Source organism: Brienomyrus brachyistius, chromosome 7, assembly GCF_023856365.1.
Source record: "Brienomyrus brachyistius isolate T26 chromosome 7, BBRACH_0.4, whole genome shotgun sequence".
In the NCBI taxonomy this organism is placed as follows: Eukaryota; Metazoa; Chordata; class Actinopteri; order Osteoglossiformes; family Mormyridae; genus Brienomyrus; species Brienomyrus brachyistius.
The window spans coordinates 5,279,422-5,298,382 of NC_064539.1; the positions used below are offsets into that span (position 1 = coordinate 5,279,422).

At 48.1% G+C, this 18,961-nt stretch overlaps 2 protein-coding genes across 8 annotated transcripts in view; both read left to right on the top strand.

Annotated features, from left to right (window-relative positions):
- Positions 1-18,961, top strand: part of LOC125746730 (bromodomain-containing protein 3-like) — a 195,347-nt gene that overhangs the window by 144,498 nt on the left and 31,888 nt on the right. The gene's annotated exons all lie outside the window — the stretch shown is intronic.
- rxraa (retinoid X receptor, alpha a) overlaps positions 1-18,961 on the top strand; it is a 77,144-nt gene that overhangs the window by 56,711 nt on the left and 1,472 nt on the right. For 4 of the 7 annotated variants that reach the window (XM_049021099.1, XM_049021094.1, XM_049021098.1 and 1 more), the window contains 5 exons: positions 5,472-5,622; positions 5,779-5,958; positions 8,686-8,870; positions 16,084-16,213; positions 18,093-18,225. In XM_049021099.1, the coding sequence (XP_048877056.1) occupies positions 5,472-5,622; positions 5,779-5,958; positions 8,686-8,870; positions 16,084-16,213; positions 18,093-18,225 (779 nt within the window). The remainder of the gene's footprint in view (positions 1-5,471; positions 5,623-5,778; positions 5,959-8,685; positions 8,871-16,083; positions 16,214-18,092; positions 18,226-18,961) is intronic. The other 3 variants (XM_049021100.1, XM_049021095.1, XM_049021097.1) reach the window with 1 other exon arrangement.

An 18,961-nucleotide genomic window follows, 5' to 3' on the forward strand; every position in this document is an offset into this window, starting at 1 on the left:
TCCGCTGTCTTCAGTAAGCCGTACGTCTGTCCACTGTCTCCTGAAAACATGCATCTGTCCACTGTCTCCTGCAAACATGCATCTGTCCACTGTCTCCTGCAAACATGCATCTGTCCACTGTCTCCTGCAAACATGCATCTGTCCGCTGTCCCCCAAAAAACCTGCATGTGTCCACTGCCTCCCGAAAGCTATGCATCTGTCCACTGTCTCCGAAAAACCATGCATCTGTATCCTGTATCCTGAAAAACATGCATCTGTCCACTGTCTCCTGAAAACATGCATCTGTCCACTGTCTCCTGCAAACATGCATCTGTCCGCTGTCCCCCAAAAAACCTGCATGTGTCCACTGCCTCCCGAAAGCTATGCATCTGTCCACTGTCTCCAAAAAACCATGCATCTGTATCCTGTATCCTGAAAAACATTCACCTGTCCACTGTCTCCTGCAAACATGCATCTGTCCGCTGTCCCCCAAAAAGCATGCATGTGTCCATTGCCTCCCGAAAGCTATGCATCTGTCCACTGTCTCCTGAAAACAATGCATCTGTCCACTGTCTCCCGAAAACCATGCATCTGTCCACTGTCTCCAAAAAGCCATGCATCTGTATCCTGTATCCTGAAAAACATGCATCTGTCCACTGTCTCCTGCAAACATGCATCTGTCCGCTGTCCCCCAAAAAACATGCATGTGTCCACTGCCTCCCGAAAGCTATGCATCTGTCCACTGTCTCCCAAAAACCATGCACTTGTCCACTGTATCCTGAAAACCATGCATCTGTCCACTGTCTCCAGAAAGTCATGAATCTGTCCACTGTCAAGAGTTTTCCAGAAGGATAACAAAAAGTATTGATGACAGGTGTTTTTTAGGGGAAACTAAAAGGGAAAGGTATGCAGGTGATTTCTTTGTTCTGCTGATAATAAAGACAAAGGACACCAAAGAATCTTTGATTTGTGGTGTCAGGAGACACAAAGTGAGGCAGAGGGTACGAGCACAAGAACACAAGCAGTCACTTGGCAGTTTCAGTAATAGTTATAGCAAAGCTTGTTTGGGCAGATGAGGAATGAATTATGGGAAGTGGTCTGACTGTGTCTGACACTGCTCCCCTTTTCCCATGATGCACCAGCCTCTCCCACTATGGCAGCACCCATCTCATTAACAATTACGGCTCTGACATGCTGAGATAAAGCTGTTCAAGTCAAATGTAAGTGGAACAGTTTTGGTATCATCTCAGAATCCCAGACGTCCACAACCATTGCATGACCGTTATTTGGGTTTTCAGGTAAATGTGTCTATGTCTGCCCTATAATCCTAAAAACCTTTCGTTCTGAAAATCTGACAGCCTTTGAACCAAGGCTATATCATTGTACTTTTAAAACAGCTGTATTTGCTATGCAGGATATGGAATTTCAGCCTTGGACCTTTGGTAATTCCTTCAGAAATCAGGATTAAATCGGGGATTCACTGGAATGTTATTAGGCACTTTTGGCGTAAAAATAAAGATGAGCTGGCACTCAGGAGGGAGGGAGATGATTTACGGGTAGACGCCATCCTGTCACTCTGTAGCTCCTAACTGGGGTCCCAGTGCGGGTTCAAGATTCTTTGTTTGTCTTTTGAACATCAGAACATCACCTTCATCATCTGGTCAGTAACATGTAACCTATTACAGGATTTGCTCCTATAGCTCAACACCTAGAGCATTGTGCAAACAACGCAAGAATCATGGATCCAAATCACAAAACAAAGGTACCTACAAAACGTGGCCAAATAACTAGCCGCAGAGGTGCATATTTATGAAACAAATAGATGAAATGACTGAAACAGAAAATATGGCTAAACAAAATATATTAACTAATTATAATATAAGTAAAAGAAATGGCTGAGACAGCAGATATGGAAGAGTAATGTGCAAAGTATGAATGAGCCGTTTTCGGACAAGATGCCCTGTGTCTGTTCACTTTAAGGGCACTGGAAGGACATCCTCTAGTTCAGGATTCGCTGCATTTCGCACACGTCGGGCCCAGAGACGTTGATGATGAAACGACCTGAAAGCTGATTATGCGATTTCAAAGGGGGCAAAAAAAAGGAAAGGCGTTTTTTTCCTCACCCCGTCGAAAGCAGAGGCTCACGCTCAGCGGACCTCTTTGAAGACTCATTCCGAACAAATTTTTGAGACGGCAAGCGAGCTTTTTTCAAAAGCAGCATCTGCGCCAACTTCCCCCGATTGTTCATTCGGGTTTTCTGTGACGCTCATTTTTGGGTCGGTTTTACATGTCGGTCCTGTCTAGCTTCTCGCTGCATGAAAGTCAGAAGCTCCGCATAATATATTCTCTTCTTCCATTCTTCCCACGTGGTGGTGCTTTCTAAAAAGAAAAAAAAGAAAAGTTTTATTTCGTCTTTGTTTTATCCAGATGAGAGGGCTTTTAGATGTTCCGAAGGGTCTCCCCAGAGCTCTTGTCCAGTGGATTTAGGCAGGTTGGGTAACATGAGTGTGAGCGGTCTCTGTGGGTCATATCCATGGCAGTAGTGCAAAACCACAGCCCACAAAGTCTTACGGTTTGAATCCCTTGCTGGAAGATGGTTGCACCATCATACACATACGTATCAGCATTATAAAAGGGAATATCATTATAGACTGAATAGTTGGCAATATGGACTTTTCTAAGGAACTCGGGGGGTCTCTCAAGGGGGAATCCGTGATGAAAGACAGACCTTAGTGGACATTAAGGAATTTGTCCTCTTTTTTTGTCTATGTCCGAGTATTTTTTTCCTCTGGGGCTTTGAAAGCTCAGTTTTCCCATAGATCCTTCCGTAAGCCAATGGACATTTGTGTCCGTGGCCAGAGGTCCAGCCCGAACTTTACAACCTGCCACAGTGGTTGAAGCCAGGCATACTTTTATACCATGGTCCTGCACGTGACTCACTACTGTATGCTGGTCACCAGTGCCTCACCCCTTCTCTCCTTCCTACCAATCTCTGCATGTTGACACGTCAGCACCCCCTTTCGCTGGCTCACCACAGCTTGTGAATTCATTCATGACATGGCCAGTTGTCCTACTTCCTCCCCCGAGCCCTAGGATCCTACCTCCTATGTCCCCACAGTTCAGACCATGAAGGCAAATCAACACCCCAGCGCTGCACAGTGTCCCGCGGGGCTTATTGAGTCACTGATCTACTGAAAATAGATTTACTGAGTAGAAGCAGTTTCGATCAGTTGTGTCAGTGGTGAGAAGATGAAGTTGTTGGGGCAGAATGTCTAGGCGTGAGAGAGAGAGGGAAGTGCCAAGTTTTAAGACGATGTAAGCTAAAATGTACCCACATGAATGTATCAGGCCCATAAGGACTCTTCATTTTGTGACTCTTGAGTTGAATAAGGCTAATGAAGAGGAGCTTATGGTTTGCATCATCAGATGAACTTTATTCAGGAAAAGGTCTACTATGATAATTTATATTATGTATTTTTATATGTGACCGCATCAGGCGGACACTCACCAGAGGCTGAACTAGGACAGCAACGCACTGGTTTGACAGCTTACCTGAACGCAGAGTTGAGCCGTGTATTATCTACATATCTGTCCAGTTCTGCGTAAGCTGGTTGCCTTTCTAGGTGCCGAAAACAACAAGCAGGACTTTGTAGAGTCCGAGTCAATCACAGAATAGGATTCAGCACCTCAGAATAAACTCTTTGAGGATGCATGAACTCTGTATGACGCTTTGTTTTTATGTCATAATCTACGGTCCGGGTCCAATTATCTCTATGAGAACAAGCGGATGTTGTCGAGCAGATAAAATCACAGGTAACTCGCAGCTGGTGCTTATAAGTAATGCGTCTTCCCATGTATCTGATGCTGACGAGTTCCTGTCGGAGATTCGGGATGACGGGATGGCCGTGGATTTGTGGCCGGATGTTTTTCCATGTCACAGAATGAGGGAGAAGTAATGCCTGCAAGGAGATCACGGAACAGAATACGCGTTCGCCGTTTGCACGGCAACCAGAAACCTTCATTTAATACAACCACAAGATTCCATTTGAAATGTACGTTCCACGTGCAGCCGTGGCAGCAAGTTCGGACCACGCTGGCAGACGTATCGTTCTGTTATGCTGATCGCATCAGATCTGCACCTTTATCGGAAATGATGCCTCTTTAATTTACAAAAGGGGGAAGGTTTCAGTGCAAATGCTGAGGCACTCTTGACAGCGATCAGATAGAAGAGATGTCTCTGGAGCAGCACAAGGCCTTATTTTACTTCAGTAAATATATAATAACTGTGAAAACCACCAGGAGACTTTTGAGGCATGAAATTGCAAAGAATGCAAGCCCTAAGCAGCCCACTTGCGTAAACAAAGTGTGGGAACTCAGACTCCCGTGATACTATGTTCGGTATCCATGGAAGGGCTACATTCTTGGATGGGTCTCATCTCAGCCAATGGGGTGGTGTCTGGGCCAGAAAAAATAAAAAAGACACAGCGGCTAGCGGATTAGCCGGGCCAGCAACAACGAGGGCGTTCACTGCCCAGTGGATCTGGGCCCAGCCAACGTCTAGGGCAGCTGCCGTGCTTTTTTTGCGCCGTCGGAACGGCCACCAGGGGGCCTTGGCGACAGCAAGCAAGTCCACCACGGAAGGCGCATATGGGCTAGCGGAATTAGCAGCGCAGGCGATCGGACACTCTGCTAGGGATGTCTTGCGGGAGGCGGTCGCCAACCAGCTGCATAGGCCCTGGACCTGGAGTGTAAATATGGAGCAGATGGGCTGAGCCGATGGGTGCCACGGGCGGGCCGCCGGAGGGGCGAGCCTCGCGCTCGTGATGACCGGCTCGGCGCCATCGCAGGGTGGTGGGAGTTTGCCCGCTCACCAAAACAGGTATCTGTGTCTTTGTCAAGCCAGGAACATCTCATTGCCTTACCCAAGCTCTGTAACCAGATCACGCTGTCAGGATTAATTCTGTTTTTGCTTACCTTTTTTGACCAAACTCGTTGGCCGCACCATATGAGTCACTATGATGTTTTTTCTGAAAGTGTCATAAAGCAAAGTATCGGGGAAATCAAATCCGACCGCAGCTCACTTGGGGGGGCAGCCCAAATTTGGGCTACGGGCTTTGAAATAGAGCTGTGCAGCGCCGCAGCCCGGCCAACTGCAAGGCAGACATCCGCAGAGGCTTTCCTTACAGGTGGGGGGGTGGGGCAACCGTCAGAGAAAGCCCACAAACAAACAGACTCCCAGGTTCCCTCGAGCTTCTGAGTCAAAATGTAAGGGCGTATGGTGAAGGGGGGGTGGGGTTATCAGCTCTGAGGTTGTTGTAGTATCCTCGAGAGGTCCAGGTAATGAGAATCCAACTCATCTCCAAATGATGCCACCTATGCTGTTATTCTTATGTTTGCTGTATGCAAGTAGCGGTAGGATGAGGATGCTGTTGGGTTGATTATGGTGATCATGTCCATCCATCTATCTCCTTCTCTGTCCCTGTCGATCACAGCTCAGCTCCCCCATGAACTCGGTTAGCAGTTCAGAGGACATCAAGCCCCCACTGGGTCTGAATGGCGTGATGAAGGTGCCCGCCCAGCCCTCCGGCAACCCACTGGCTCTCACCAAGCACATTTGCACCATCTGCGGTGACCGGTCCTCGGGTGAGTCGCAGCACCATACCATATCTTGTTTCATGCTCATACTCCAGTTGATCTACATCTACAGTCAGCATTGTGTGGGGTTAAGGACTTTGAATCCAGAGTTGGACCTCATTAATCAATCCAACCCTTGAAGATGAGCTTTCTTGCCTTTGGCAGGTAAACACTACGGCGTGTACAGCTGCGAGGGCTGCAAAGGCTTCTTCAAGAGGACAGTGAGGAAGGATCTGACCTACACCTGTCGAGACAGCAAGGACTGTCCCATTGACAAGAGGCAGAGGAACCGCTGCCAGTACTGCCGCTACCAGAAGTGTCTGGCCATGGGCATGAAGAGAGAAGGTATGCCCATTAGAATTCATTTTACATCCTATGAAATGTTACGAGTGTAACCTCATGTATTTCAGTCACTTCCTACAGTGACCTCACATCCCTACATTCACTCACAACGATGACCTCACATCCCTGTATTCATTCATTACAGTGACCTCACATCCTTTCATTTGCTTACTACAGTGACCTCACATCCCTTCCTTCACTCATCACAGTGATATCACCTCCCTTCATTTACTTGCTAGTGACCTCACATCCCTTCCTTCACTTACTACAGTGATCTCACACCCCTTCATTTACTCACTACAGTGACCTCACATTCTTTCATTTATTCACTATAGTGACCTCACATCCCTCATTCACTCAATTCAGTGACCTCACATCCCTTCATTCACTTACTACAGTGACCTCACATCCCTTCATTCATTTATTACAGTGACCTCACATCCCTTTATTCACTTATTAAAGTGACCTCACATCCCTTCATTCACTCATTACAGTGACCTCACATCCCTTCATTCACTTACTACAGTGACCTCACATCCCTTTATTCACTTATTAAAGTGACCTCACGTCCCTTCATTCACTCATTACAGTGACCTCACATCCCTTCATTTGTTACGGTGACCTCACATCCCTTTATTCACTTATTAAAGTGACCTCACGTCCCTTCATTCACTCATTACAGTGACCTCACATCCCTTCATTTGTTACGGTGACCTCACATCCCTTTATTCACTTATTAAAGTGACCTCACGTCCCTTCATTCACTCATTACAGTGACCTCACATCCCGTCATTCACTCGCTTCAGTGACTTCATACACCTCATTGATTTGAGAGAGTGACCTCATAAGCTTAAATCACTCGGGAGGGCTACCCTGTATGCTTTTCTGAGGCAGAGCCAAGCAGCTTGGCAGGTCAGCGCACTCATCAGGAAGACAGCTCTGCTTATCAGTCTCGATAAGCCGGGCCCACTGTCTGAGTGGAGCGAGGCGCACAGACAGGCATCCGTCTTCCTTTATATTTAGCGTGTTTCCCCTCACCGCCCCCCCCGTTTTTAGCCTGGAAGACATGCAGTACAAACCGGCCCTAATCCGCGTCTGGTTTGGCAAACGTGCGAGCGGCGTGATTTATGGCCACGCCTGAGTTCCAGTTCACCCGGTGAGAGTTACGGTCCACGGAGCTATCCGCCGCAGTATGAGATTCTGCGGACTGGGAATGGAGATGAGAGGCATTTGACAGATGATATGATTCAATATTATATGACACTTTATAATTTGGACTAGATGAGATTAAGTTTTATAACGAGGATGTGTCAAGACCAGTTTTCTCTTTCATGTTGACGTGATCAGTTTCCTCCTTAAAATTCATTATGCTTCTAGTGTCAGAAGCTCATGTTTCACGTGTGTGTGTGATGTAGTGACACAGTCCCCAGCAGTGAAAACAAAACCCTTTCTATGAGAAATTTAAATTAATCTGTATCCCCCCCCCCCCATCTCAGCAAGCAAAAACACACGCAGCTCCCTTAAGTTTCTGTGCCCCATTCACCTTTCCGTGACTTTGAAGAAATATTCTACCCTCCACTTGAACCCCCCCTCCCCCCCATACAGACAGCACCTCCTGTCAAGTGGGGCCCTGTCAGCCCCATTCCCAAATCCCCCCCGTGATTCAGCAGTCCCAAACCAGAAACAAAAAAGTGGGAGGTGAAGTGTGCTTACAGCAGGGGAGATAGAGGCAGGGGGGGATAGAGCCCCCCCATCCCCAAACCACGGAGGGCGGAAGTGTGGTTACTGCTGCCTTGGCCACAGTGAGTGTTGGCGTCCCGTTCACACTGTCTGCACGGTTCGCAAACCACTTCCTGTATGTCCACACCGACAGGAAGTCAGGCTCGCTAATCAGGAATCTGTTTTTACTTCATGGTACAATATTTCAGTCAATAAAGCATAAGGAACCAAGCCTCATTTTCAGATAAATCTTTTCACAGTGAGCAGGAATAATTTGCAAACAAGTTACAACTTACTGCAAAACAACAGCAGAACATAGTGAGAACACATTAATACTCATTTATTACTCAGCACAGTAACTGAGAAAATAACATTAATGTGCCAAAACCAGAAGTTGTGTAACACGGTATAGAACTGTACTGACAAGTAATGAAGTGGGGAGGGCATCAGGAAAAAAGCTGCAGGGATACGTCTTGGTAAATTACTTTGGATTGGGTCTCAGTGGGCCTCTGTTCAGAAGGTAGCCGTTTTGATAGTTGGCCTCTGCAAAATAGTCACATCTCTACTGGGCTCTTAACCCTTAACCCCCTGAAAAACCCCCCAGGGGTACCAGACAATACCGCCTGACCCCGTACTCAGACCCAGAGGTTGACATTTCGGGTTCAGAAAGTAAAAATCCAAACCAGGATTTTGTTTCAACCAACCACTTGGGAATGAAGAGTCACAGTCACAGAGACTCAACTGCTTGGTTGAAAGAGAATCTTGGTCTGGATTTTTACTTTCTGGACCTGAAATACCCACCTCTGCTCAGACCCCAGGTTTCATTCTCAACTGTATGAATGTATGTGTGTGCCTCAAAGGAGACCAAGATCTGTGAAAAGGAGCATTTTCAATGTACTTGTACTTGCGTAAATAGCAAAAACGTCCTTTCATTTAATGAGGGTCAGGATGGGCGACAGCACTTTGCCTAAACCAGAAGTGCAGTTCTGTGGCATTTGTGACCAAAAACAGTGTTGGTATATGCAGCTGTCCAGGAAGAGCGTCAGCGCGCAAAAGACAGGAATGAGAATGAGGTGGAGTCCACCAGCAGTGCCAACGAGGACATGCCAGTGGAGAAGATTTTGGAAGCAGAGCTGGCTGTAGAGCCCAAGACCGAGACCTACATTGAGACCAGCCTGGGCATGACATCCAGCTCGGTGAGTGCTTCCTGTCAAGCTGCATCACTTCCTGTCACTACCTGATAAGATCCTTTCAGCACTGCTTCCTCAGAAAGCTTATGTCAGCGGTTCGGTTTTATATGGAGATATCTTGTGTTATTTTAAAAGACCAATTCCAACAATTTTAGGTCAGACCTCTGTTGTCAACAGCCTGAACCACAGAGTCTCATCCCACATTCTGAGTTAAACTGAAGTCACGCTGAGTTAGATTGGGAAGACTGGTGTATCTGCCAGTGGTTGGATCTCCAAATGGTTTGGTGCCTCCAGGTGTTTGTAGGTGGACCTTTTATGGGTTGTGTTTATGGGCAGTGAGGGAAATATTAACATCCACAGCGGTCTTTCAGTAATGTGTCCTTTACATATGGTGCTTCCTGCACTACAATATTCTCCAATAATAGAGAGAATTATCTAACGTGACTGACGTTACGTGTTTGACGTACCTCCTGTGATATTCTTTCATCTGCTATGTCTTTAAAAGAGCTTGATCTCTAAGATTAAATGAGGTAAGAAAGGCATCGTTAATAAAGTGTGGATTAATACAACAAATTCAAGAAGCAGTCATGTAAATAAAATACTTTTAGCAGTTTCTCTACTGCTGTATTTGTTCTGCTGTGTATGTTTTGGAACCCAGTTTTGACGAGGTCTGACACCTGCTGGTGGGAGTGGGAAATGCGGCCTCTGAGATTCTTACGTTTCTCATCTGCGCCCTGGCAGCACCTACAATTTGAGATGGCTCTTTGGGGACGCCCCGGAATGCTCTTTCGTGGCAGACAGTAAACATTTCTGTGTATTTATGATATGTGGGCGCAGTCTGCGGGTGTGAAAAATGAGGAACAATGCCACAACAAGCTCAGAGTAATCCCCAGAGTGTGTATCGGCAGTAGTGTTGCCAAGGGCAGTGTCACTGTAGTCCAGACAAAAAGGGTGGGGGCGTGAGTAGGAGGCCACCATAAGGATGCGTCTTCTTGGGATCCAAAATCCCCCGAAAATGAAGACCGGCCCAGCAGCTCTTTATTAGAGCAAATGGAGGCTATTTTACAGAGTTGTGAATATATAAGGTAAGGGGTGAAGTTAGTGGCCCTTCCTGCGCCTTCCAGCATACACTGGCCCCCAGATAGCTTGCCTTGACTGGTCAGGTAGGGGCTTAGCGATCGGCGAGCGTTTTACCCTGCTGAGTTCACCCAGGTTGCCGGTGAAGCGTCATTAGCGCACTGAAGACGGCCGCTAGCAAAGTTAGACCTAAAGTACCTGAAGTCCAGGCCCAGATTTACAGGGGACCTGGACTAAAGTTGTCACTGGGGCCCTATCTCCAGCATAAAATGCTGCTATTACAAGCAAAAAAAGTTGGGGGTCCCGGGCAGCTTGGGGGAGTCTCACAGAAAGGCCCTTGATAAAGTTTTCAAATGTTTCCTACACATAAATCAGTTCTTTGATTATTCTAATGACCAATCACCAGTTGAATGCCATGGAGAAAAAAAAATCAATGCAGGATTTATCATTGCCACTTTATAAAATAATTTCTTTCATCTTTAGGATGTTTGTTCTAAAATAATTATATTGTTCAGAATTTTATGCAGTTCTACAAATGTTCTGCTAGTGCTGATGGTATTCTGCAGTGTGGTTTTTACAGCACAGGGGAAAACAGCTTTTATAGGTGTCTGTGAATCTCTGCTTCGTATTTGAAAGTGGTGTATGTCACTGGGGTATATCGTTTTAACATGTTTTATAAAAGTCACACCTATCTGTTGCTCACTCCGCGTTATATAACTAATGCCAGCCACTCACTTCCATTAGCAACTAAAGACACAAGCATAAACAAACTGTACCAGAGGGGACGGCGTCAGAGAAATGTTAATTTCACTGCTCTTTGATCAAGAATAATCACAATCAAGAATAATGCCTGTTAGTGATTTAAATTACAAAATAAATGTAAATACTTTTGAGCTTTCTTGGCTGCAGGGTACATGATTGTTTGGTGCAAAGTGAGTTTCACAGTAATTGAAATCAAAGTTAATTTTGGAGGGAAAATGTTCAGACGATTCTAAAAAACCTGATCTGTGCTGTAAGGTTCACATCCTTGGCACCGTTTCCTCCTTTCCATCCATCCATTTGTTTCCAGCTCGCTGCCTTCCAGAAGCGGTCGATGTCGTACCTGTCACTTTGTTTATTTTGGCGTTTAAGTTTGGGGTGGGTCAGGTGTAGAGACACGTGCTTTGGCTTTCATTTTTAGATCTTTGTTTGTTTGTTGTTGTATGTATGACATGCTACAGTGGTCCATTGTTGTGGTTGATTGCTTATTTCCCAATTAACCCATTTCCATCCCCGTGATTAGTCATGATTACAGCGTCCCAGCCCAACATCATTGACTAGTCTGTTTATGAAGCGTGAATTAGACTCTTTCATTCAGCTCTGACCTTGTAACATCCTCGTTGGCACTGTGCCTTGCGGAGTAGACTTCCCCTGAAGGTATTGTTTTTCTTTTTCGGGCTTGACAGGGTAGATCATTTGAGTGCCTGTGTTTAACAAGTGTTTGCTGCCAAGATAATGTACTGTACGTGCACGTTGATGGTCAGGTGTTGTTGCTGCTGTCTTTTAAATAACCACATGTGGATTAAGTGATTAAACTGCTTAAAGGTATTTGGACAAGATGAAGGCGCTCTGTAGGGGAGAGGATGGTGCCTCTTATCTAAGGCTGTAATTTAAGAATGACTGAGCTGAGAAGCGTGAGGAGTGGATCATAAATTAGTACAACAGAGAAACAGCGAAAAGAGCGAGTGATGCAAGACGCTCTTCAGTGTGAGGGATGCTGATCACTCTACTCAGGGGGACTCTAATGCAAGTGCCAGGGCTGGCACACAGCTCAAGACAGATTCGAGCATGACTGCAAGACTACAGCATAAACCAGGTTATAAAAAGCAATGATCACATGATCCCTTGTGTAATATGTTGGACCTAGTGAGCACTTGGAGGTCCTTTAGATGAGCCTCTCTTTGGAGCCCAGTCCTACCATTGCAGACTTGATGGGAGCAGCGTATGGTGAGCGGCAGAGAGGGCTGCTGCATGCGTACTGGTGCATTGGCCTGTGCAGATGCGGGGGAGCTGTCAAATGTCGGATGGTCGGTGTGACCTTGGCGCCTACAGGGCCCGTCTACCTGCAGAGAGATGATGCTTTGGCCCAGAGGATGAAGATTCCTGCTGGTCTTCAGTGCAGCGTTCAGCTTCGGTCCCGATCCACTCTCCGCTGTGCTGCGAGGCAGGTCTTCTGAGGCCAGTGTGTGGGGATCCGTAAAGGAACCGGAAGACCAACTCCCTACCAGGGGTCCTCATGTCAAGGGAGTGAGAGAAGCGCTGTACAGACCCGCATTATAGGGCCACACCGGCCCACAAATCATACGTGTTCTTCATTCAGGAAATACATTAAGGGCCCCTCAGTGTGGAATGATGTTTTAACAAGGCTGGGGGGGAGCTTAGCTGGCAATATGCGTCCCCCCGCCCCTCGCTGCCCCCGGCCATACTTCAGGTGTGATGGAGGACCGGGGGGAGTGAGCCCCATTCCCGCTGGCTTCATCGGGCACAGCCACCCTCTGCAATAATTCATTATGCCGCCTCCTACGGGGAACCCGGAGCTGTTGCTTAATAGCTGAACTCCGGCCAAGCCCAGTAAACTGTATTTATATCGGGGCGACCCGGGCCGGCTGTTAAGCGGGCGGGGGCGACGTTCTTCACGGAAAAGCCCCCTTAAGGAACACTCTGGACTCCATTTGTTTTCACTTCCCTTGGAATCACCCCCCCCCCACCCCCACTAACTATACCATACATTTTTTTGTCGGCCTTGGTTACAGAGCTTCAGTTAGGGAATAGGAATCCTGTGTTCCGAAGCCCTGTCTGCTCAGCATCCATTTGCAGCTGAAGCCAGTGTTTTCCTCCGGTTATGATTAAACTGCCGAGAAAACAAAAGTCTACATTAAAAAGTCAAGGAGCGTCACGAGTGCTGAAATGTTCACAGGCGGTGCTTACATGTGGGAGGGGGCCGGGGGGAGACATTGTGAATTATACAGCCCCAGGGTTGGAGACGGACAGCGTTTCAAAGGCTGTCTGACCACAGGGGGCGCTCAAAGGCCGTTCCCTGTGTATTAATAACCAATCATGAGCAGCGTAAGCCTCTATAACTGTAACACACAAACAGATGTTTCGATTTTCATGGATGCTGGTTTATTGAGCATAACTAACAGCATCCTAGGTAAAAGGGAGCGCTACTCTCCCTGACTGGGAGAATGGCTGATAATAAAATGAGCAATTAAGTGATCAGAGTTGACACACCACAGCACCCGACAACGAAACGTGTTCTCTGCATTTAACCCATATGTGACATCATGACATAGCAGGGGGCAGCGAATTGAGCTACCAGGGAACAGTGGGTGGGGGGGGGGGGGGCGGTACCTTGATGGTCAGGGATTCAAACCTGCAATCTTTCAATTACAAGTGTGCTTCCCTAATCATTAAGCTGACACTGTCCTAGCCAATTCTACCCCATGGACCCCCTTAAATAGCTGGTGATCTCAATACCCCAAAAGTTGCCCTTGCACGTGTCACTGATGAGCGTCTCTGCGCCCTAGAGCTTTCTGGGAGTTGTAGTCTGTTCACACCATCACACAACACCCTTGTTTATTTCAGAACAAATTAGCCGATTTGCTGACAGGCATGTTAAACAGTACTGAGGGCTGATGTTCCCACAAGTGGCCCCCTCAGTGCTTTCTTGACAGAAAGGTAGGTACAGAAACATTTGCGGGAGGTCGTGTCAGCAGGAGTTAAATTAGCGATTCAACCGATTGGTTCGCTGGATCACATGACAAACTCCCCTCCCTAGGATTGTATAAATTCCAATGGTGTTTCATGCAGCAGATCAGGATGAGAACGTGCACACCAGCAGAGAGATCTAAGCTTCCAGAAGGGGATAAATTGCCTTTATGCTTTTTTTGCTGGGTAGCCTGTCCCTGGGGAGTCCGCTTGAAGGGGTTTTAGAGAGTGATCACTGCCAGGCTTTGATGATGTGGAGAATAACAATGAGCTGTTCTGGCACAACAAAGTTCTCAGGGTACCTCAGTCTCTGTGGTACGTTTTGACTGTTGATTATCCTTCCATTCATTTTCTGTATCCGCTTGTCCTATTCAGGGTGGGGGGGGGGGGGGTAACCAAGAAGGTATGGGCATAAGGCAGGAAATGACCCAGGATGGGGCACCAGCCTATCGCAGGGCACACTCACTATTCCCACCTACTAACAGTTTGGTGACTCCAATTAAGCTCTGCATGTTTTTGGACTGTGGGGGGGGGGAACCGGACTACCTGGAGGAAATCCCACATAGACATGGGGAGGACATGCAAACACATGGGGCTATGGCAGGGATTCAGAGTCTCAGAGCTGTGATGCAACAGTGCTAACCACTGCACCACCATGCGGGGATGTCAATTACGAGGAATTAAGGATCAGCACCCAGAGGTACTGCACCCAGCACACAACAAGCCGCCTCAGGGATGAGAACGCGAGGGCAGCTATGCAGCAGGCAATACCTCAGCACCACACCAGTCCATGGACAAGTGTGAGCTTATTTTTCATATCTGTGAGTCATCAGAGTTACCTCCTCTAGCAGTTATAACAGCAGAGAAAAGTCAATGAATTCTTTCTACAAGACATATTACATACTGCTCTGTTTCGTGGGATGAAACAGTTAAATAAGTAAAAGGACAGCCTGAAATTTGTGGATCCTTAACTAGGATATATGAGTATGTGTGCATAAAGTATATGTGTGTCTCTGAGAGTATGTTCTCCATTTAAGTGCATTACATTAGGAAGTTAGAGGCCCGAATGGTGCTATCACATCATCACAAGTGTGTCAATAAGCAGCTGCAGTCATCTGCGGCTCGTAATGAGCTGATCGTTATCTTGTCGACAGACTACCCAGCACGGCGTCGAGGCCTGGCCTCAGCCAGCGCGATCCGGAGGTGGCTGCTTAGCGCACAGCTGCCTCAAACATCTTGCGGGTTCTGAACTTTTTGTCAAGAATTGTCACGCCGCTGTTTGATCTGGACGGCTGCTCGAGCACTCAGATGTTTTACTGAACACCTCAAGCCAAAGGGAGCCTTTAGGGCCAGGATCAGCTGTTTCGGCTGTTGGACCTTGGTGCGGATCTCTAAGGTTTGCTTTCCCTGGCTGCCTCGGGATCCAGGTTGGGGAACGTCGCTGTAACTTAGCACCACTCACTTATGGGCACTTCCCAAAACTTTTCTCACCTCTTGGCGTGCGCCGGTTGTGTTTCCCACTCAAACCACGCATCCGCATGCGACCCTTGAGGTTTGGGGGCCCCCGGTTGGACACAAACAATCACTGAGCTAAATGACGATTAAACATGTTCCTCATTCATGACATGCAGGATCAGCATCTTCTACCAACCAGCTAAGTAGCTACGACTTTCTGACGCTACTCGCTAACAATTTACAATTTAAAATCTGGGTGGGGGGGGGGGGGGGTGTTGGGTGTTGGTTTGAGGTGCGTCACCCGTTCCTGCATCCCCCCATGTGCGTGCTCGTCGTCTGTAGGGTTGTCTTCATGGCCTCCTGGATCCCTGCCGGACTGGCCCCGCCTTTAACTGGATGCCGCACTGTCGCCTCGGAAACAGGGCCTGCATCGGGTATCTCCGCAGCCTGTGACCTGCATCCTAGAGTGCGACTCGTTCTCTGTGCCCGTCCTAAAGGCCCACGGTCATGCGGAGCACCTCTGTCCCTGTCAGGTTCCCGGTTGCATGGCTCCAGAAAACCCATTTTTCGCCCTCCCTGCCGGTCTTTCCTGCTACAGATTCCCTGTTTGTTTTGCCTTCCCCTCGTTTTCTCCTCTTTTAGGGTGAGGGGAGTGAGATTTTTCATGCCCCCCCCTGTTTGGGCCTGTGTGTCTGGCCCTGAGGAGAGAAGCGGCTCTCCGAGCAGGGGGGCCGAGGACCCTGCAACCCCGGATGTATATTTCACTAGGAGGCCTCTAGCCTTCGTATTTCCATAGAGTTCTGCAGCAGTTCAGTCCCGCCGCTCCGCCTCTGTGCCCTGCGTCACTCTCTGTCCTTCTCACAATGACATCGGGCATGCTGGGTGGGCCCTCGACCCCCCCGCCAGGCCTGACCCACCCCCCCGTGTCCCCTCCTGCCAGCCCAACGATCCGGTGACTAACATCTGCCAGGCTGCGGACAAGCAGCTCTTCACACTGGTGGAGTGGGCCAAGAGGATTCCACACTTCTCCGACCTGCCACTGGACGACCAGGTCATTCTCCTGCGAGCAGGTATGCCCTGTTGGCCTCATTAGTATTATTGTTGTTGTCATGATTATTTTATTATCGTTATTAATAATATTATTGTTAATATTTTTATTTGGGCAGTTGGTAGATTAGATTAATTGTGGGATATGTACATGTATGATATATTAACAGTAAATATGCATCAAGAGAGTGATGGACCTGGTATACATGGTGTGATGTAAATAATAAGTATAATTTTAGTAAAAGGAGAATGAGATTCTTCTGGACTGGTGTGGTGCTGAGTGTGTTCAGCATATTTAAACAACTATGATGTGAAGAACAGCGATACCACAGTGTCTCACACTCACACCTTATTATTATTGTTTTCCTTGTTCATGTTGTATGTTTATCTTTCTTTTTCTTCATTTCTTGACTTTTCATTTTTATACTGGAGTGTGAATGCTTACTGAGTTTTTTTGGTGCACTGATTTTTTTCCCCAAAACTGCAGGTCACTATCTTCTCGTACTTTGCCAGTTCCTCGCCCTTCGCTTTTCAAACTTTGCTAAAGGCCCTCCGATAGCCTCAGCACCCAGTGCCCTGACTGCCTGTCTCTGTCTTTAAGCTCACAGTAGCATATCCACTTCGAGTGCCACATGCCCAAGACCCAGGCACCTCGCCGACTCAGACCCCTGCGGAGTCGCTGGGCTGAGGCTGCGAGCGAGCTCCCCCCCTCCCCCCCATGCCTGTCCTGAGCAGGGGGCCGGGCAGTGTGATTTCTGCCCCCCTGCCTGGGTTTCGCCTTTATGCTGTTAAACTTGATGCAGAAAGGGCTCTCCACATGCAAGCTGATCCGGAGAGTGACGGAGTGCTTAGAATCGCGTTGCCATGGCAATGCAGGCATTCCTGTCATACTTTATTAGTAAGGGACCAAACTCTTTGGCTACACTGATGGAAATCAGAGCAAGACAGGCAAGGATGCATAAGTATGCTTTTTTAACTTAAGAAGGCAGCACTTCACAAAAAAAAAAAAAAAACCTCTTGTGTTTGAGGTGATGGCTAATTAGGCGTCTGGTCTGCCCTGTAGGGGGCGCTTGCAAGTGTGTATGTTGGCGCGGGCACAGGGTCAGTTTGAGAGAACGAGAGACGCCTCGGGCCTCCCATTCATATGAGGGCGCAGAAACTCTGAGACTCTGCCTCTCAGCCCCCATGGCGTTAAAGAGACGCGATACACTAGCAAGGAATGTTAAGGGATTTAATCTTCAAGCATAGCGCCCTCGAGTGACAACAGATATGTACTGCGCTCCCCGGCTCCGCCCAGCTGCCTTAAGCTGCTCCTCAGACAGGTTGGTCCTCAGCATGTTTGGATGCGCTGAGGCTGCGCTCAGGTGCAGGCGCTAGGAGGGAGTGGCTGGGCGTGGCCCCCGCTTGGCAGCTGGCCACCGCCGTTGGAACGCTCCTCGTTAAATCTAATTAACGCCGTCTGTTCGCAGCGGCGCGGGGGAAGGCGGCTGCCTTTCCCAACCCCTCCCCCCCTTGTCTCGCACACATCGCTTACAGTCTCGCGAGTGCAGCCTCCTCTTCGTGAATGAGTGTCCCCCCCCCCACCCCCAACAGCCCCAAGGTAACAAAAACAGGCATCCGTGTGTTTTCACGCCACCCTGGAAAAGCATTGTGGGACCAGAGGTCATAAAAGGACCCCCCCCCCCCGTTTGATCTGGGCTTGCCAATCCATGTGGTTGCATGGAGGTGGGAGGCGACCTTGCAGCTGGAGGCAGTTTTGGTTCTGAGGGGTAACTTCGTCTCCCTACCGGCCCCTATCAGCCATGCTGATGTAAGAACACAGTGTTCCGGAATGAACCTCCTGGCCCCCACTGATGTGAGACGACCTAAAATTGTCCTTCCTCCTCTCTGCTCTCTGCTCAGGGTGGAACGAACTCCTGATCGCCTCCTTCTCGCACCGCTCCATAGCCGTCAAGGACGGTATCCTTCTGGCCACAGGCCTGCACGTCCACCGCAACAGTGCCCACAGCGCCGGAGTGGGGGCCATTTTCGACAGGTCAGTCCCCCCAGGCCTCAAGCCAAATGACTCTATTGAGAGCTTGATTTAATGAGGGGTTGATGCTGTCCATCGCTAAGGGGGTGTCAGCATTCATTGTCTTCCCTATGATGACCTCCATCTTACTGTAACGCTAATCCCACGTTACATAACCAGTGAAGCTCTCTACAGCACTTTGAAGACCAAAATTGCTCGTAAGAGCACAAACTGAACTTTCCATCTCCCACCAGATTAAATTCAGATAAGTTGCATCTTTGAACCGTGCTGAGGAAATTTCAGAGGACCGGTAATTTTTATTCTTCTTGGACTGACAGCATGATGGACAGATGCAGTTAGTCTAAATGCTTGGATCTCTTTGCTTTCATTGTTCCAAATGTCAGAGTGAGTTATTAACGGTGACCTTCAGACGGCTCGCTCGGATGACTGAGGAAAGCAGTCAGTGGCTTCCTCTCACGCATCATACACAGGATGCCCTCTGACCCGGAAGTGTAACGTCACAGGGCAGCATTTAGTCTGTCAGCATAAAGTGGAAGAGGGTCTGCAGACGTCTGTAGAGTGGAGCTCCACCAGAAATGCGTCACCTCCACAGGAAACACGTGATCTTTAAGGACGTAAAGTGGAGCTCTGGTTAGGGTTAGGGTTAAGGTTAGGGTTTATTCGCTGTAACACAGAGTTGATGTCACATGTTTCCTCCTGGATCCTTCTCCTAAAGTGGGTTTTTCACAGCAGTCATAAG